Source organism: Sphaeramia orbicularis, chromosome 14 (genome assembly GCF_902148855.1).
Source record: "Sphaeramia orbicularis chromosome 14, fSphaOr1.1, whole genome shotgun sequence".
Classification (NCBI taxonomy): Eukaryota; Metazoa; Chordata; class Actinopteri; order Kurtiformes; family Apogonidae; genus Sphaeramia; species Sphaeramia orbicularis.
This window is the reverse complement of record NC_043970.1, coordinates 53,305,906-53,319,626: the sequence shown is the minus strand read 5'-3', so window position 1 is coordinate 53,319,626 and position 13,721 is coordinate 53,305,906. Positions and strand designations below refer to the sequence as shown.

At 40.3% G+C, this 13,721-nt stretch overlaps 1 protein-coding gene across 10 annotated transcripts in view; it reads left to right on the top strand.

The window, feature by feature from the left end:
* Positions 1-12,671, top strand: part of auts2a (activator of transcription and developmental regulator AUTS2 a) — a 693,940-nt gene extending 681,269 nt beyond the window's left edge. For 7 of the 10 annotated variants that reach the window (XM_030154090.1, XM_030154095.1, XM_030154091.1 and 4 more), the window contains 4 exons: positions 3,791-3,871; positions 5,476-5,559; positions 7,813-8,065; positions 10,005-12,671. In XM_030154090.1, the coding sequence (XP_030009950.1) occupies positions 3,791-3,871; positions 5,476-5,559; positions 7,813-8,065; positions 10,005-11,292 (1,706 nt within the window). In that variant the 3' untranslated portion in view covers positions 11,293-12,671. The remainder of the gene's footprint in view (positions 1-3,790; positions 3,872-5,475; positions 5,560-7,812; positions 8,066-10,004) is intronic. The other 3 variants (XM_030154094.1, XM_030154093.1, XM_030154092.1) reach the window with 1 other exon arrangement.
* Positions 12,672-13,721: the final 1,050 nt, after the last annotated feature.

Below are 13,721 nucleotides of genomic sequence, written 5' to 3'. Positions count from 1 at the left end.
CACTGTCATTGATCCAACTGCATGGGTTTTACTGGTGAATCAATGCTGTAGAACAGGGCTGTTCAAACTCATTTTAGCTCAGTTCCACATTCACCCCAATATGATCTGCAGTGGGCCAGACCAGTAAAACAAGAACAATGAAAAAAGTAAAATTACATTATCATAATATTTACATCTACAATGTTGTCCTAAAAATCTGAATAACATGAACAACTTGAAATGTCTTAAGAAAAACAAGTGTAATTTTAACAGTATTCGGCCTTGGTTTATCAATTTATAACTTACACATGTGCCTTACAACTTACATGATAATAACAAATACACAAAACATTTAGTAACAGCTATAATAGTGGTAAAATTGCATTTACTTCACTTAAGACATTTCAGGTTGTTCATATTTCTTCAGGTTATTCACATCTTTCATAAAAGGATAGTTTCTTAATATAAACATTTTCATGTAAGTTTACTTTTTTACACTAAAACAAAGATAAAATCTGCAGTTTTCATTATTTATAGGTTATTGTGATACTATTTTACTGGTCTGACCCAGTTGAAATCGTATTAGTCTGTATGTGGAACCTGTATTAAAATGATTTTTTTCACCATTGATTGATAATTGAATTTTTGCATTTCACAAATTCATCCTACGGGCCAGATTGGATCCTTTGGCGGGCCGGATTTGGCCCCCAGGCCGCATGTTTGACACCTGTGCTGTAGAAGATGAGTGTGTTTCCACGGTAACTACGGAGCCTCTGAACGTCCAAATGGCTCATATCTGATGACCATGAAAAGATGACAAACTGCACAGGGTTCCTACGCAAGTATAGAATTGGATTTTATAAATTTCCAGGTCTGGAAAATTGTGGAAAATGGAAACAAAAGTATGGGAAAATATTCATGTTTCCCAGACTGTTCCCACTGTTCTATTTTCTAAAACATAAAATTATGGATATCTAAAAAAAAAAGAAATGGATCGATCTGTTTCTTTAGGTGCTTGCTAGTGTAGCTACAATGTTTGTGTGAGAGCACATACAGTTGGCTACGTGTCCCAGAAAACATTTGGGCAGATTGACAAGTTGAATGCCCCGCCTTCTGCTCTTATCCTTCCCTAACCCATTTTAAGGCCCGTCCAGGTGTCGTCCACACACTGTTGGTGAATGACATATTCGGCATGCCTTGTATGATCGCTGGCAGAACTCGTAATGGATAGATGGAAATTCTCTGATGCCCTTTAAAAATCTAAATCCTCCCAAGTGTATTTTTCTCATTTCTAGTGAAAATATCTCCTCACACTTAAAATAAGACATAATCACCTAAAGAGGAACTTTTCGGTGAAATATAGGAACTGATTTTTAGACAATAAATATTGAAAATCTTATTTGAAGAAATCTTACCAAGATAATTTTCACTTGTTCGACTGGCAGATTTTTTTTGCTTGAATTAAGCAACAAAATCTTGAATTAAGCAAAAAAAAAATCTGCCAATGAAACAAGTAAAAATGACATTGGTGAGATTTCTTCAAATAAGATTTTCCAGATCTGTTGTCTAAAAATAAGTTCTTATATCTCACTGGAAAGTTACTCTTTAGGTGATTATGTCTTATTACTCCTCCAGGAGGTATTGTGATCACTTTGTTTGTTTGTTTGTTTGTTAGCCACTTTAGGGGAAAACTCTTCCACCCATCTTTCCCAAATCTTCCCCACAGATAGGCCTAGGCCCTGGGACCAACCCATTACATTTTGGGCCAAGTAGGCCAGAGTTCAAGGTCACAACATCTACAATTTTCCTATCTCTCATCATTAAACAATTTTAGAAAATTTATAAAAAATTCAAAACAACTCCGATTAGCCTCCAATTGGATCCACCTGTAGCTTAGAACAATATCTTGTATCTGGAACTAACTTGTCCACATCCACTGTGGAATGTGGACTCTGTGGACATTTCCATTGAACATTGAAAATCCCATTTACCACACATTTCAAATTAGAACTCGACAAATATTGATGTGACTTGAATCTAACAGGACAGACACATGACTGGTACCAAGCTTCAACTTTTTCTGCTGTATGGAACAACCTGGAAACTGTTGAATTTAAACAGAAAGAGTCGATCCACACATGCACACCGTTCGGGGTGCTTGGCGGAGGTTTGTGTTCTCTGAACACTTGTTTTAAGTGTGATGAGATGTTTGGACGAGAAAAGAAAAAATACACTTGGTATGATTTAGATTTTTACAGTGTGATGGCTCATAAATCCCAAATATAAAGACTGGTTGGCTAGTTGGAATTTTTTTTTTTTACAAAGACATCTAGAAATTAGGTCTGGAAAAAGTATGGAATTCAGAAATTTGAAATGTGTAGGAACCCTGACTGTATTTTACACCAATTATTTCCATGTATTGATAGGCCTGGTGAATCAACAGGTCTGAAACAGTTTAGATCAGTAGATGTTTTTGGTCAGCAGTGGATATTTGGGTCTTTATGGGTTAAAGAGGAAAAAAGAATTCTTCCCATTTAAATCGTGGACAGTTTTCAGGCTGTAGAAAGTCTACATTATGACCTAAATATTCCCTCAGACGTGACATGAATCAACATCAGGTTCATTCATCTTTATATTTAGTCTTTTGTTTTGGACCCAGAGGAGGTGTGTGTGTAGTTTCAGACTGGGGTGTTTTCTTCTTCGTGACCTTTGGACTCATGTTCTAAAGTGTTGTCTCTTTGGCTGACGTCCTGGCTGGAGTTAATCATAAAGACTGAACTGAGAAGAACCTGGACTTAAAACAACGTTCTGACTCAGACACATTTTTGGCAGAGAACGAAACTTTTATCTGAGAGGAAATCCAGCGTTTGGTGTTGTTCCCCTCAGCTGGTACGAGTGTTGAGTTCTGATGTAGGTCAGTTCAACTCTGGTTTATCTGAGGATGTGATAACGGAACTACATATATGATTAAATTATGACATTGTTTGTAACCCTTAAAAACCCAAATATCCATCATTTACCAAAAGCATCTACTGATCTAAACTGTTTAACACCTGTTGATCCACTAATCCTATCAATACATGTCAATAACTGGTGTAAATACAGTTCTTCATCTTTTCACGGTCATCAGATATGACCTATTTGGATGCTCAGAGGCTCTGTAGTTACCGTGGAAACACAGTCATCTTCTACAACATTGATTCGCCAGTAAAACCCATGGAGTTGAATAAATACTGTGAAAAAATGTGCAAAATAAAACGAGTGAAATTCAGTTTAAAAAAAAAAACAACAAAATTAACAAAAACAGCCAAAGGGATCCAGAAAATGAACAAAAATGAATAATAGGTCAACAAAATATAAGTAACGTGAATAAAATAAGCAACAAACTGAAACAAAATTGAAGAAAAACAACAAAAATGTAGAAAAATAAACAAAATTAATAAATAAAATAAGTAAATAACAAAAAAAAGAACAAAATAAGGTAGTACACATTGAGTTTATGTTCAGGTAATGATGTATTTTGTTGAAAACTCACTTTTTCTTCATTGTGATTTGATTTAACAACCTTTGAATTTCCTTTGAGCTTTAATGAACATCTACATGATCAGACATTAAATATACCAGGAAAACACCTGAGTTACACTGAAAAAGTCCAAATGCAGACGATAGGATTATAATAAATGGTCATAAATCACAGAAAAAATCATTTGGAAGTTGTGACAAAACCAGAGGTGGGTCTTTAAGGGTTAATGTCTGTTTTCCCTGTTGACCAGCGGCTGATCTTCATCATGGTCTTCCTCTTCCTCCTCAGGTCCCACCCACCCATCAGCAGGTCCCTTTGGACACCCACCACACCATCCTGGAAACTTCCTCACCCCAGCGTCTCACTTAGGTACAAACACCTCCACATCCTTCCTGTGTTCAAACACAACATTTAACCCAGTGGTTTCCAACCTTTTTTGGCTCGTGACCCCATTTTAACATCAGAAATTTCTGGTAAATTAATTTGTTTTTGATCACGTAATAGTTTGCTATACTATGTTGCAAATAAACGTTCATTTTAGACACTTTTAGTCTATATAATGTATATTATTATGGACAGAGGCAGTAAATCCAGGTGTAGATTACTGCACAAAGAGAGAACTGGATTTTCCTTGGTCAGGATCTGTCCAGTCAGTCCAGCTGTGATTTACAAGGAGGAAAATTAATACTGAACAAACAAGAACTGAAACTAAGAATTATGAAAGAGCTGCAGCATCTGAAACTGACCACAGTGAACATGTGACACACAAACAGAAGCACAGTGCTGCAGTTTCATCTTCAGTTTGTCATGTCTGTTGTGGATTGGGATTGTCTCTGTAAACTCACCATATATTTTATCTTAGTGAAGTTTTTTTTTTTTTTTTTAATCAATTATTAGAAATTTCAGGCGACACTGATTTAATCCATTAATGTCAAAGTCATTATAGTTCAGGTTCCACTTTCAGCCCAATATGACCTCAAACAGGCCAGAGCAGCAAAATAATAATATAATAATCTATAAATAATGTCACCTCCAAACTTTTCTTTATGTTTTAGAGTGAAAAAAGTAAAATCACATTATGAAAATGTTTACATCCAGACACTATTCTTTAAAAATAATATGAACAACCTGACATTTCTTAAGAAAAATAAGTACAATTTCATAATCTTCTGCTTCAGTTTATCATTTACATGCGTACATTATAGCATACAGATCACAGTGGATCTACAAATACACCAAACATTTAATAACAGACAGAATATTGGTAAAACTGCACTTATTTTCCATGTTGTTCATATTTGTTCAGGTTATTCACATTTTATGAAAAGATAGTTTGAAAATGTAAACATGTCCATGTAATTTTAGTTTTTTACAAAGAAAAATGTGTAGTTATCATTATTTATTGGTTATTATAATAATACCAGCGTGTTGACCTGTATGGATCCAGGGGTTCTAGATGTGGTCGTTTTTATGCTGTTGTGTATTCATGCATGCTGTACCACATTTGTCCAGCAGTCACCGCCAAAGCATTCAGGCCATAGCAATGTCATTATAAGGCTATTGTATTCCAAAATTACTAATATCTCCCTAAATATTGGTCCTATTAACTTGTTGTTTTCACTAGTCTGTTCTTAACCAAAAATACTTAAGTATGACAAACTGCAGCAGTCAGCTGTGTACGGATTTAGTGTGAATCCACACACACACACACACACACACACACACACACACACACAGAGGTCACATGGCTTTTATAATATAGATTTTAATGGTCTGGCCCATTTTATATCATACTGGTCTGTAAGTGGAACCTGAACTAAAATGATTATGAATCCTTGACTGTTACTCTCATTCATCCCATGGGCCAGACTGGAGCCTTTTACGGCCCGGTTTTGGCCCACGCACCACATGTTTGCCACCGCTGATTCACGCTGTGGTTTCCTAACCGTGGCCGTCTGCTCGTGTCCTCCCAGAGCCTTTCGGCAGACCCACTTCCTTTGGAGGACTCGGATCCCTCAGTTCTTCAGCCTTTGGTGGACTCGGAAATCCAGCACTAAGTGAGTTTCAGCTTCATGAAGGATTCTGTTGGTTCTGAGTTTTTTTCCACTTACTGTTCACATGATGTTCTCCTAAAAGTCTGTTCATCAAAACTCTTATGCTGCGTTTCCACTACGTGGTATCGGCTTGACTCGACTCGGCCTTTTTGCGTTTCCATTACGAAAAAGGACCTGGAATCTGGAACCTGGTACTAGTTTTTTGGTATCACCTCCGCTGAGGTTCCAGGACTGGGGACCAGATTCTAAAACATGACGTGTAAACACTGCAGACCACTGATTGGTCAGACAGTCGTCTGTGTGACCCGCCCTTTTACAAAAAACAGATGCAGAAGTTGACAGTAAATCTGTCAGTAGGTGAATCCACATGATGACAGTCTGTAAAACTACACCATGGTTTGTCCAGGAGGTTCAGACGGAAAAATTCAGCATAAGTTTGATGAGACAACATGAAACGAGCGAGTTTATCAGCGACTCTCTGAGCAAATGACACGGAAAAAAACGCGCCGCATCGCTATGACAACCAGGTACTGTAAAGTCAGTAGTATCCTGTAATGGAAACGGTCTCAGGAATAGGACCTGGTACCAGAGTCAAGTCGAGCTGGTTCCACGCAGTAGAAACGCGGCATTATAGTTTGACAAATGCTTGTTTTTCAGTTCATCATCATCATTTACTTGTATCAGACATGTGAATAGTTCCAGTCCATAGAGTATAATGAGCATTAAAAAAATAATAAGACAGGTTATAAATGTAAGAACGACACGCATGCACACAGCCTGTCTTCAATAACAAGTCTACAGATGCTGGTGCCAGGATTTAACAAGTGTAGAGTCAGTATAAAAGTCAGTTAACCACTGTAAAAATCACAGCATTTCTAGAATGACTTATAAAGTATAGTATAAAATTCAAAATTGCTTTCCGTAACATGTCATAAATTATTAAAACAGAACATACCACTAGCACTACAGCTACGATAAAAACCATGTATAATATGGAATGAATCGTTAAAAGCAGCTCTGACTGAGTGAGCGGTACAACGTGTAAAATGAACCCATAAGTAACAGGTAAATATTCCAGCAAAAAGATATGAATTATTTATTGTTAACGGTAGTGGAACCAAAATTAAACCTGTGAGAGATAAAATGACTCCTGCCATAAACACTCCTAACCTTAGTTTGAATGTCGTTATTATCACTAAGATTATCAGATACAATGAGTTCAGTTCAAGTTCAGTTTATGGTATGGGCTATTTTGCTGAAGAAGACACTCTATTTTTTTGTTTTGATAAAATAATCTTTGAATTTACTAATACTCTACCTCATCAGTAAATTAAATATAGGAAAACAGCTTACAAAATGCAAAATGCAGAAGATTATATCACGATAAATGAGGATCAATCACTTGGGGAAGGTTAAACACAGAGAAATTCATTTTTTTCATGTAGTTTAACAAATAACAGAGGATGTAGACGCTTGTTTTTATGTTCAGTTCATGATATATTTTGCTAAAAAAAAGTCACTTTTTCTTCAGTTTTCTGTTTGTATATAAGAACCTTTGAATTTACAGAGTTTTTATGAACATCTGTGTGATCAGTTAAATAAATATGGGGAAAAAGCTGATTTACATTGAAAAATGAGAATTAATGGTGATAAATCACTTAAGAAAAGTTAAATGTTGAGAAGAATTCACCACAAAAACATAACAGTAGGAACTTTAGTGCTAAGTTTGAAGATATGGATGTTTTTTTTAATGTGGTGAAACCTGACATTGACCTCAGTGTCCAATCACATTACAACAAATAGAGGATTAATTCCCCACATTCAAATCCAGACTCAAAACTCACCTTTTCAGAACAGTCGACCCACCGCAAGTTCTACTCTGCATTTTACATCTTCATTTCTATACACAGTAATTATTCTTTTATCTGTTTATTTCTTTTTATTTTATGGATCGTCTGTTTTATCTTGTTGTACAGTGTCCTCAGGTGTCTAGAAAGGCACTTACAAATAAAATTTAGTATTATTATTATAAATAAATCATTAATGTGACTTGGTCAAAACAAGCAAAAATGTACTTTCTATGGGCAAATAAACAACTAAAATTGTGAATGTAGACTTTTCAAATTTCCAAAGAATAAAAGAGTTAAATGTATATTATTTTAACTTTCATACAACGTCTGAATACCAGATACGACCGAATGAATATTCTGGTGAGATATGCATTTAACTTGCGTCCTGTGTTTTTTCCACGTGTTGAATCCCTAACAGCGGCCAACTCCATGTTCGGCCATAAAGACGGCCCCAACGCGCAGCAGCACTTCAACAGCGGCGGCAACAGCGGCCACCAGGAGCCGTGGAACCGCCTGCACCGCACGCCGCCGTCCTTCCCCACGCCGCCGCCGTGGCTGAAGCCCGGAGACTCGGAGCGCAGCGCCTCGGTCAGCTCGCACGAGAGGGACCGCGACTCGGACAAACGGGACTCGATGGTCGGCAAAGACGACAAGGACAGGTAGGAAAACGCCACTGGAGGCTCCGCGGAAGGGACGGCGGTTACCATGGCAACCCCTTTTTACCAGTAAAACGCTGTGTTTTTACTGCAGATGTCGTTATGGCTCTAAATTTCAGATGTACACAAGATCTTTTTTGGATATCCAGAGTAAATATTCTGGATGTACACGGTAGAATTCTTACCGTTGTTGCTGTTTAGAATTTTAATATCAGACTAATAGGGCTGTGTATCGGCAAGAATCTGGCGATACGATACAAATCACAATAGTAGGATCACGATACGATATATCATGATACTGTTAAAAAAGGCAATTTTTTTGTTTTTTGCACAAATACAAAACATTTTTATTTGATCCCAACAGGATCTAATGTTCTGTCACAAAATGTTCCTGTGTTCAAACTGAAATTGTGTTTCACAGACATTCCAGTTTCAGATCCTGTTCAAATGTTCAGATTCTATTAGTTCACAACTAACATCAGAACAAGATTTGAGTTCAGTCCCAACAAAGGAACCAACATTACTTAATAAAAGAGTGTTAAATAATAATAAATAAAACAAACAAAAAAGAAAAACAAAAAAGAACCTCTGCCATATCTGCATTTGAATAAATACCTAAAAAAATCAACAGTACTTTTTAATATCAATTAGGGATGCAAAATAACGATTAATTGATAAGCGGCGATTTTCTTGAGAACCTGAATTTCTTTTTCAATACGGTCTGTAAGAATAAAAGCTAAATATTGTTTATACACTTCATGATAAAACCATGTCATCTTCCTTAATGATTTATTGAACCATTGGATACAGTCAGTGTTTCCTGTGGAATTCATCTGTTAATGGGGGGGGGTGCACGTGCACAGTACGGCCAGGGGATGCGTGCGTGCATCACTTTCCGTCCTACTTCTAATACTACGGGGGTACGGTGCAGTCCGTGCCCCCGCAGAAGTGAAAGTGAAACTTTTCTCTGACTGTAGACCAGACCAACCTCCAGGGAAAACGCTCTGATACGACCCCACACGTGTGTGTATTTCTTTGGGGGTGCACCGCTCCCACAAACAGACAGGCTGGTCTGTGTTGGGTCCACCAGGTCCATACACACATTTTAACTCATCAACGCCATGATCCGGTTCAATGACCGGCCATCCCAGCCACAGTGCAGCGTGGACAAACCGGTCGCCTTCGGACAGGTGTGGACGGGCAGAAAAGGGCAATTAACTGACAATTAATGATTTAATTGAGCAAATTCTTATCGACAATTAATCGTTAGTCGATTAATTGTTTACATCCCTAATATCAATACAGTATTGTGAAATGAAATATCACAATATATTGCAGAAGCGATATTTTCTACCACCCCTACAAACTAATATCAAATAGATCGTCCACCTGCCAGCTGAGCACCACAATAAATATGTAGATATCTGAGAAGGAAATTCAGAAGAAGTTTACGTTAAAACAGCAACTTAATGTGAAGGTTTTTTAGAAATAGTTTTCTAGTTTTGACTAATGTTTTAGTTCTGTTTTTTTCTATTAATTACCTTGATCCTAAAAACTGAAAACAGAAAAAAAACATGAGTTTGGCTGAATTTTATTTTCTTTTTCCTTTAATTCTGGACATTTTTCGTGGTTAAATTGACAGGTGCTTATCTTTAATATAATTATTACTTTGTTTTTTAGGTTTCTTTCTTTGTTTTCTGTTTTTAATTTTATCTTGCAGTATTGTTATTATTGTTAATGTTTTGTTTGACAGTTGAGTGTTCTTAAGAAGAAAACATGAGGGTGAATCACGTTGTTATGCTCGTAAATGGATACAGTATGTGTGTTTGGAATAGGAGGACCCCAGGAAGAGGAGCTGATGTCCGGCATCAGCTGATGGGGATCCTAAATGAGAAAGAAATAAGAAATAAATAAATATTACAGGTTTGTCGTTTATTTCCAGGGACTCTGTCGAAAAGCGTCACCCGAGCCATCCATCCCCAGTCCCCATCAATCCCATCAACCTCCTGGGCCACAGCCGGCCTCCGGAGCACCACAGGAACCACCTTCCCCCCACCTCTGGTGAACCCCCCAGGGACAAGGACAACAAGGCCAAAGACCGGGACAGGGAGCACTCGGACTCCTGGAAGGACTGCAGCACAGACGACCACAAGCTCAAAGACAACCAGCACAGCGACAAGGACACGCCCATCATCCACGACGGCCGCGTGTCCGAGGACAAGGCGTCCAACCGGGGGACGACGTCGCCCTACATCCGGCAGACGAGCCTGGAGCGTCCCAACGGCGGCCTGAGCCGGGACGTCCTGGACAAGAAAGGGGAGCTGTCGTACGAGCACCAGAAGAAGAACAGCGAGATCAAGGTGAAGGAGGAGAGGAAGGAGGAGCAGGACGGCGCCCCCGAGCGGCCGGCGGAGCATCCCACCCAGGCGCCGTCCACCCCCAACCTGCACCCGCCCCCCTCTAACCTACACCCGCCCTCCTCCAACCTGCACCCGCCCTCCTCCATGCCGGTGCCCATGGGCATGCCCGGCGTCCACCCCATCAACAGCATCAGCAGTCTGGAGAGAACTCGAGTGGTGGCGCCCTTCATGGGCATCAGCCCCATCCCGGGCGCCGACCGCTTCCCCTACCCCGCCTTCCACTGGGACCCGATGCGGGACCCCTACAGGGGCCTGGACATCCACAGACGGGACCCTCTGGCCAGGGACCTGCTGCTGAGGAACGACCCTCTGCACCGGCTGGCGGCGCCGCGCCTTTATGAGGCGGAGCGTTCGTACAGGGACCGTGAGCCGCACGACTTTAACCGTGACCACGCCCACCCTCTGGCCCTGGAGCAGAGGAGGGAGCAGGAGCGCGCTCAGTTAGAGGAGCGCGACCGCCTCAACATGCTCAGAGAGGACTACGAGCACGGGCGCCTCCACCCCGCCATGCACCACCCCGCCCTTGACGGACACCTGCCACATCCCGCCCAGGGCCTCATGGCTCCCGGACTTCCCAGCATGCACTACTCCAGGGTGAGCCCGTCAGCTGCGGCGGCGGCAGCGGCGGCCGCGGCAGCCACCGCCCACCAGAACGGTATTCTGAACAAAACCCCCCCCACGGCCTCTCTGAGCGCCCCGCCCCCGCTCATCCCCACGCTGGGCGCCCGGCCCGGCTCGCCCAGACGGACTACGCCCCTCGCCACAGACATCAGAGACAGACCCGCCCACAAAGACATCGAGGCACGGTGAGCGGAGCCTCGGCGTGGGAGCCCCTGTGCCTCAGACACTGAACTCACCCAGCACTTAGCTTCGGGCAAAGCGAGACTGTAACATAGCTGTGAATAAGGGATGTGGGCGGAGACCGGCCCACGCCATCCAATGTTTTTGTATAAAACCTCAAACAGACAATAATCATCCGACAAAAAAATTAGACTTTTTCAAAGTTTTTTTTTTTGTTTTTTTTCCTCCAGTTTGCTCCAGCTTTTTGTGTGCATTCTTTCTTGTAAAGCCAGTCAGACCAGGATGGGTTGGAATGTACAGGTCCTTCAAACACTGACAGACGAAGGGTGTAGATACTGTGTACAGTCGCCGTGCTCACTCTGTATGGTACAAATATGCAAAAGAATGTTTTGAAAGCTTTACTTTGAACAAATGTAAATAGAGGAGTACGAGGTGGTGATTCAGAATGTGCTTTTTGCTATTGTTTTTTTTTTTTCTAGTCGTTTCGGTTGATACAGCTGATTAACGTGACACCAGAGACCCCCATATTCAACTATGCAACAAAATATCTGGGCTCCCTTTCTGAAAGCTGGCCTTCACACCACAACTGACTGTGTACTGACAACAGACAACGCTGTATTCTCCCCGCAACCCGGACCTCTACTGACACAAAAACAAACCCACACAAGCTTTAACCGCTCTGCACAGGGTTTAGAGGAGCCAAATTTGGAATGAAACGAAACATGAAGGTGCAAACGTTTAAAGAATGAGTTCCTCTGATATGCTAAATTGTGGTGACAATCCTGGGAACAGTTGCATTTCAAAGGATTTTCAGCATCAATAGTCAGCAGCACAAACGTAAAAGCGTGTTTTCTCGTCCGCGGTTTGTAGCAGGTCGTGTTCTTGGGGGAGGATACGGCGCCATAAACACCATGACAGCACATCAGCCCTGCAGACGGAGTGTAAAGTACATGTTTTGGAAATAGGTTCTGTTGGTCGAACAGTGTATTCAAGTGCTTTCCTAAGTTGTTGTACCTACAAAATCAAAAGACAAAAAAAGCAAGTCTAAACGACGGACAGTTTGTTTCTAATGAGCAGAGATCTATTTTAGTAGTCCACTGAAGGTTTAGTTGTGCGCTTCAAACTCTGTGATATCATGTCGTGCAGTGTTTTTTAATCCAAACATAAAAATGTCCACCGGAGCCATAGTGGTTTAGTCGATGCGTACTGCAAAAAGATTGTTAAATGAGAAACTTTTTTTGCTGTTTACTATGTACAGGAAAAAAAATGAAGTCTTTCTAGATCATGTACAAAAATGAGAAAAAATGAAGCGACTGAATCTTCAGCATGCTCCTCATTTAAACTTGTGTTATGTAAATTGTGCCATGTTATTAAAAAATGTGTACTAATCCTGTCTTTTGGGGCTTTTATTCGTTCACCTTTCGAGCGGTCAGGCCGTACATCATCCACAAACGCTTAAGAGGATAAATCACCTACAGAACACTCGCGCTCTGCATCGCAAGTATTTAACCGCCTAAAAAAATGAAAAAAAAACTCCTTAAAAACCCTATAGTACAGGACTGTCAAACTCATTTTACTTCAGGGGCCACATTCAGTCCAGTTTGATCTGCAGTGGACCAGACCAGTAAAATAACGCTGAAAAAAGTAGAATTCTATTCTGATCAGGTTTACATCTACAAAGTGTCCTTAAAAATCTGAATAACATGAATAAGTTCAATTGTTTTAAGAAAAGCAAGTGCAATTTTAACAATATTCTGCCGAGCGGCCAGGCCGTACATCTTCCACAAACGCTTAAGAGGATAAATCACCTACTGAACACTCGCGCTCTGCGTCGCAAGTATTTAACCGCCTAAAATTTAAAAAAAAACCTCTGTAAAAACCCTATAGTACAGGACTGTCAAACTCATTTTACTTCAGCGGCCGCATTCACCCCGATGTGATCTGCAGTGGGCCGGACCAGTAAAATAACAGTGAAAAAAGTAAAATTCTATTCTGATCAGGTTTACATCTACAAAGTGTCCTTAAAAATCTGAATAACGTGAATAACTTCAATTGTCTTAAGAAAAGCAAGTTCAATATTAACAATATTCTGCCGAGCGGCCAGGCCGTACATCTTCCACACTTAATGACTGTTCGCATTAGAGGATAAATCACCGACAGAACACTCGCGCTCTGCATCACAAGTATTTAACTGCCTTAAAAAAAAAAAAAACTCCTTAAAAACCCTACAGTACAGGACTGTCAAACTCATTTTAATTCACTTCCACATTCAGCCCAATTTGATCTGCAGTGGGCCAGACCAGTGAAATAATAGTGAAAAAAGTAAAATTCTATTACACTGGTCAGCAACAAATGTATTGTTTCAGTTTTTTGAGCTGATTTAGGATCATTTTGGTGCTGAATCCAAAAATCACATTCATTTTGCTCAATCAGGTCAA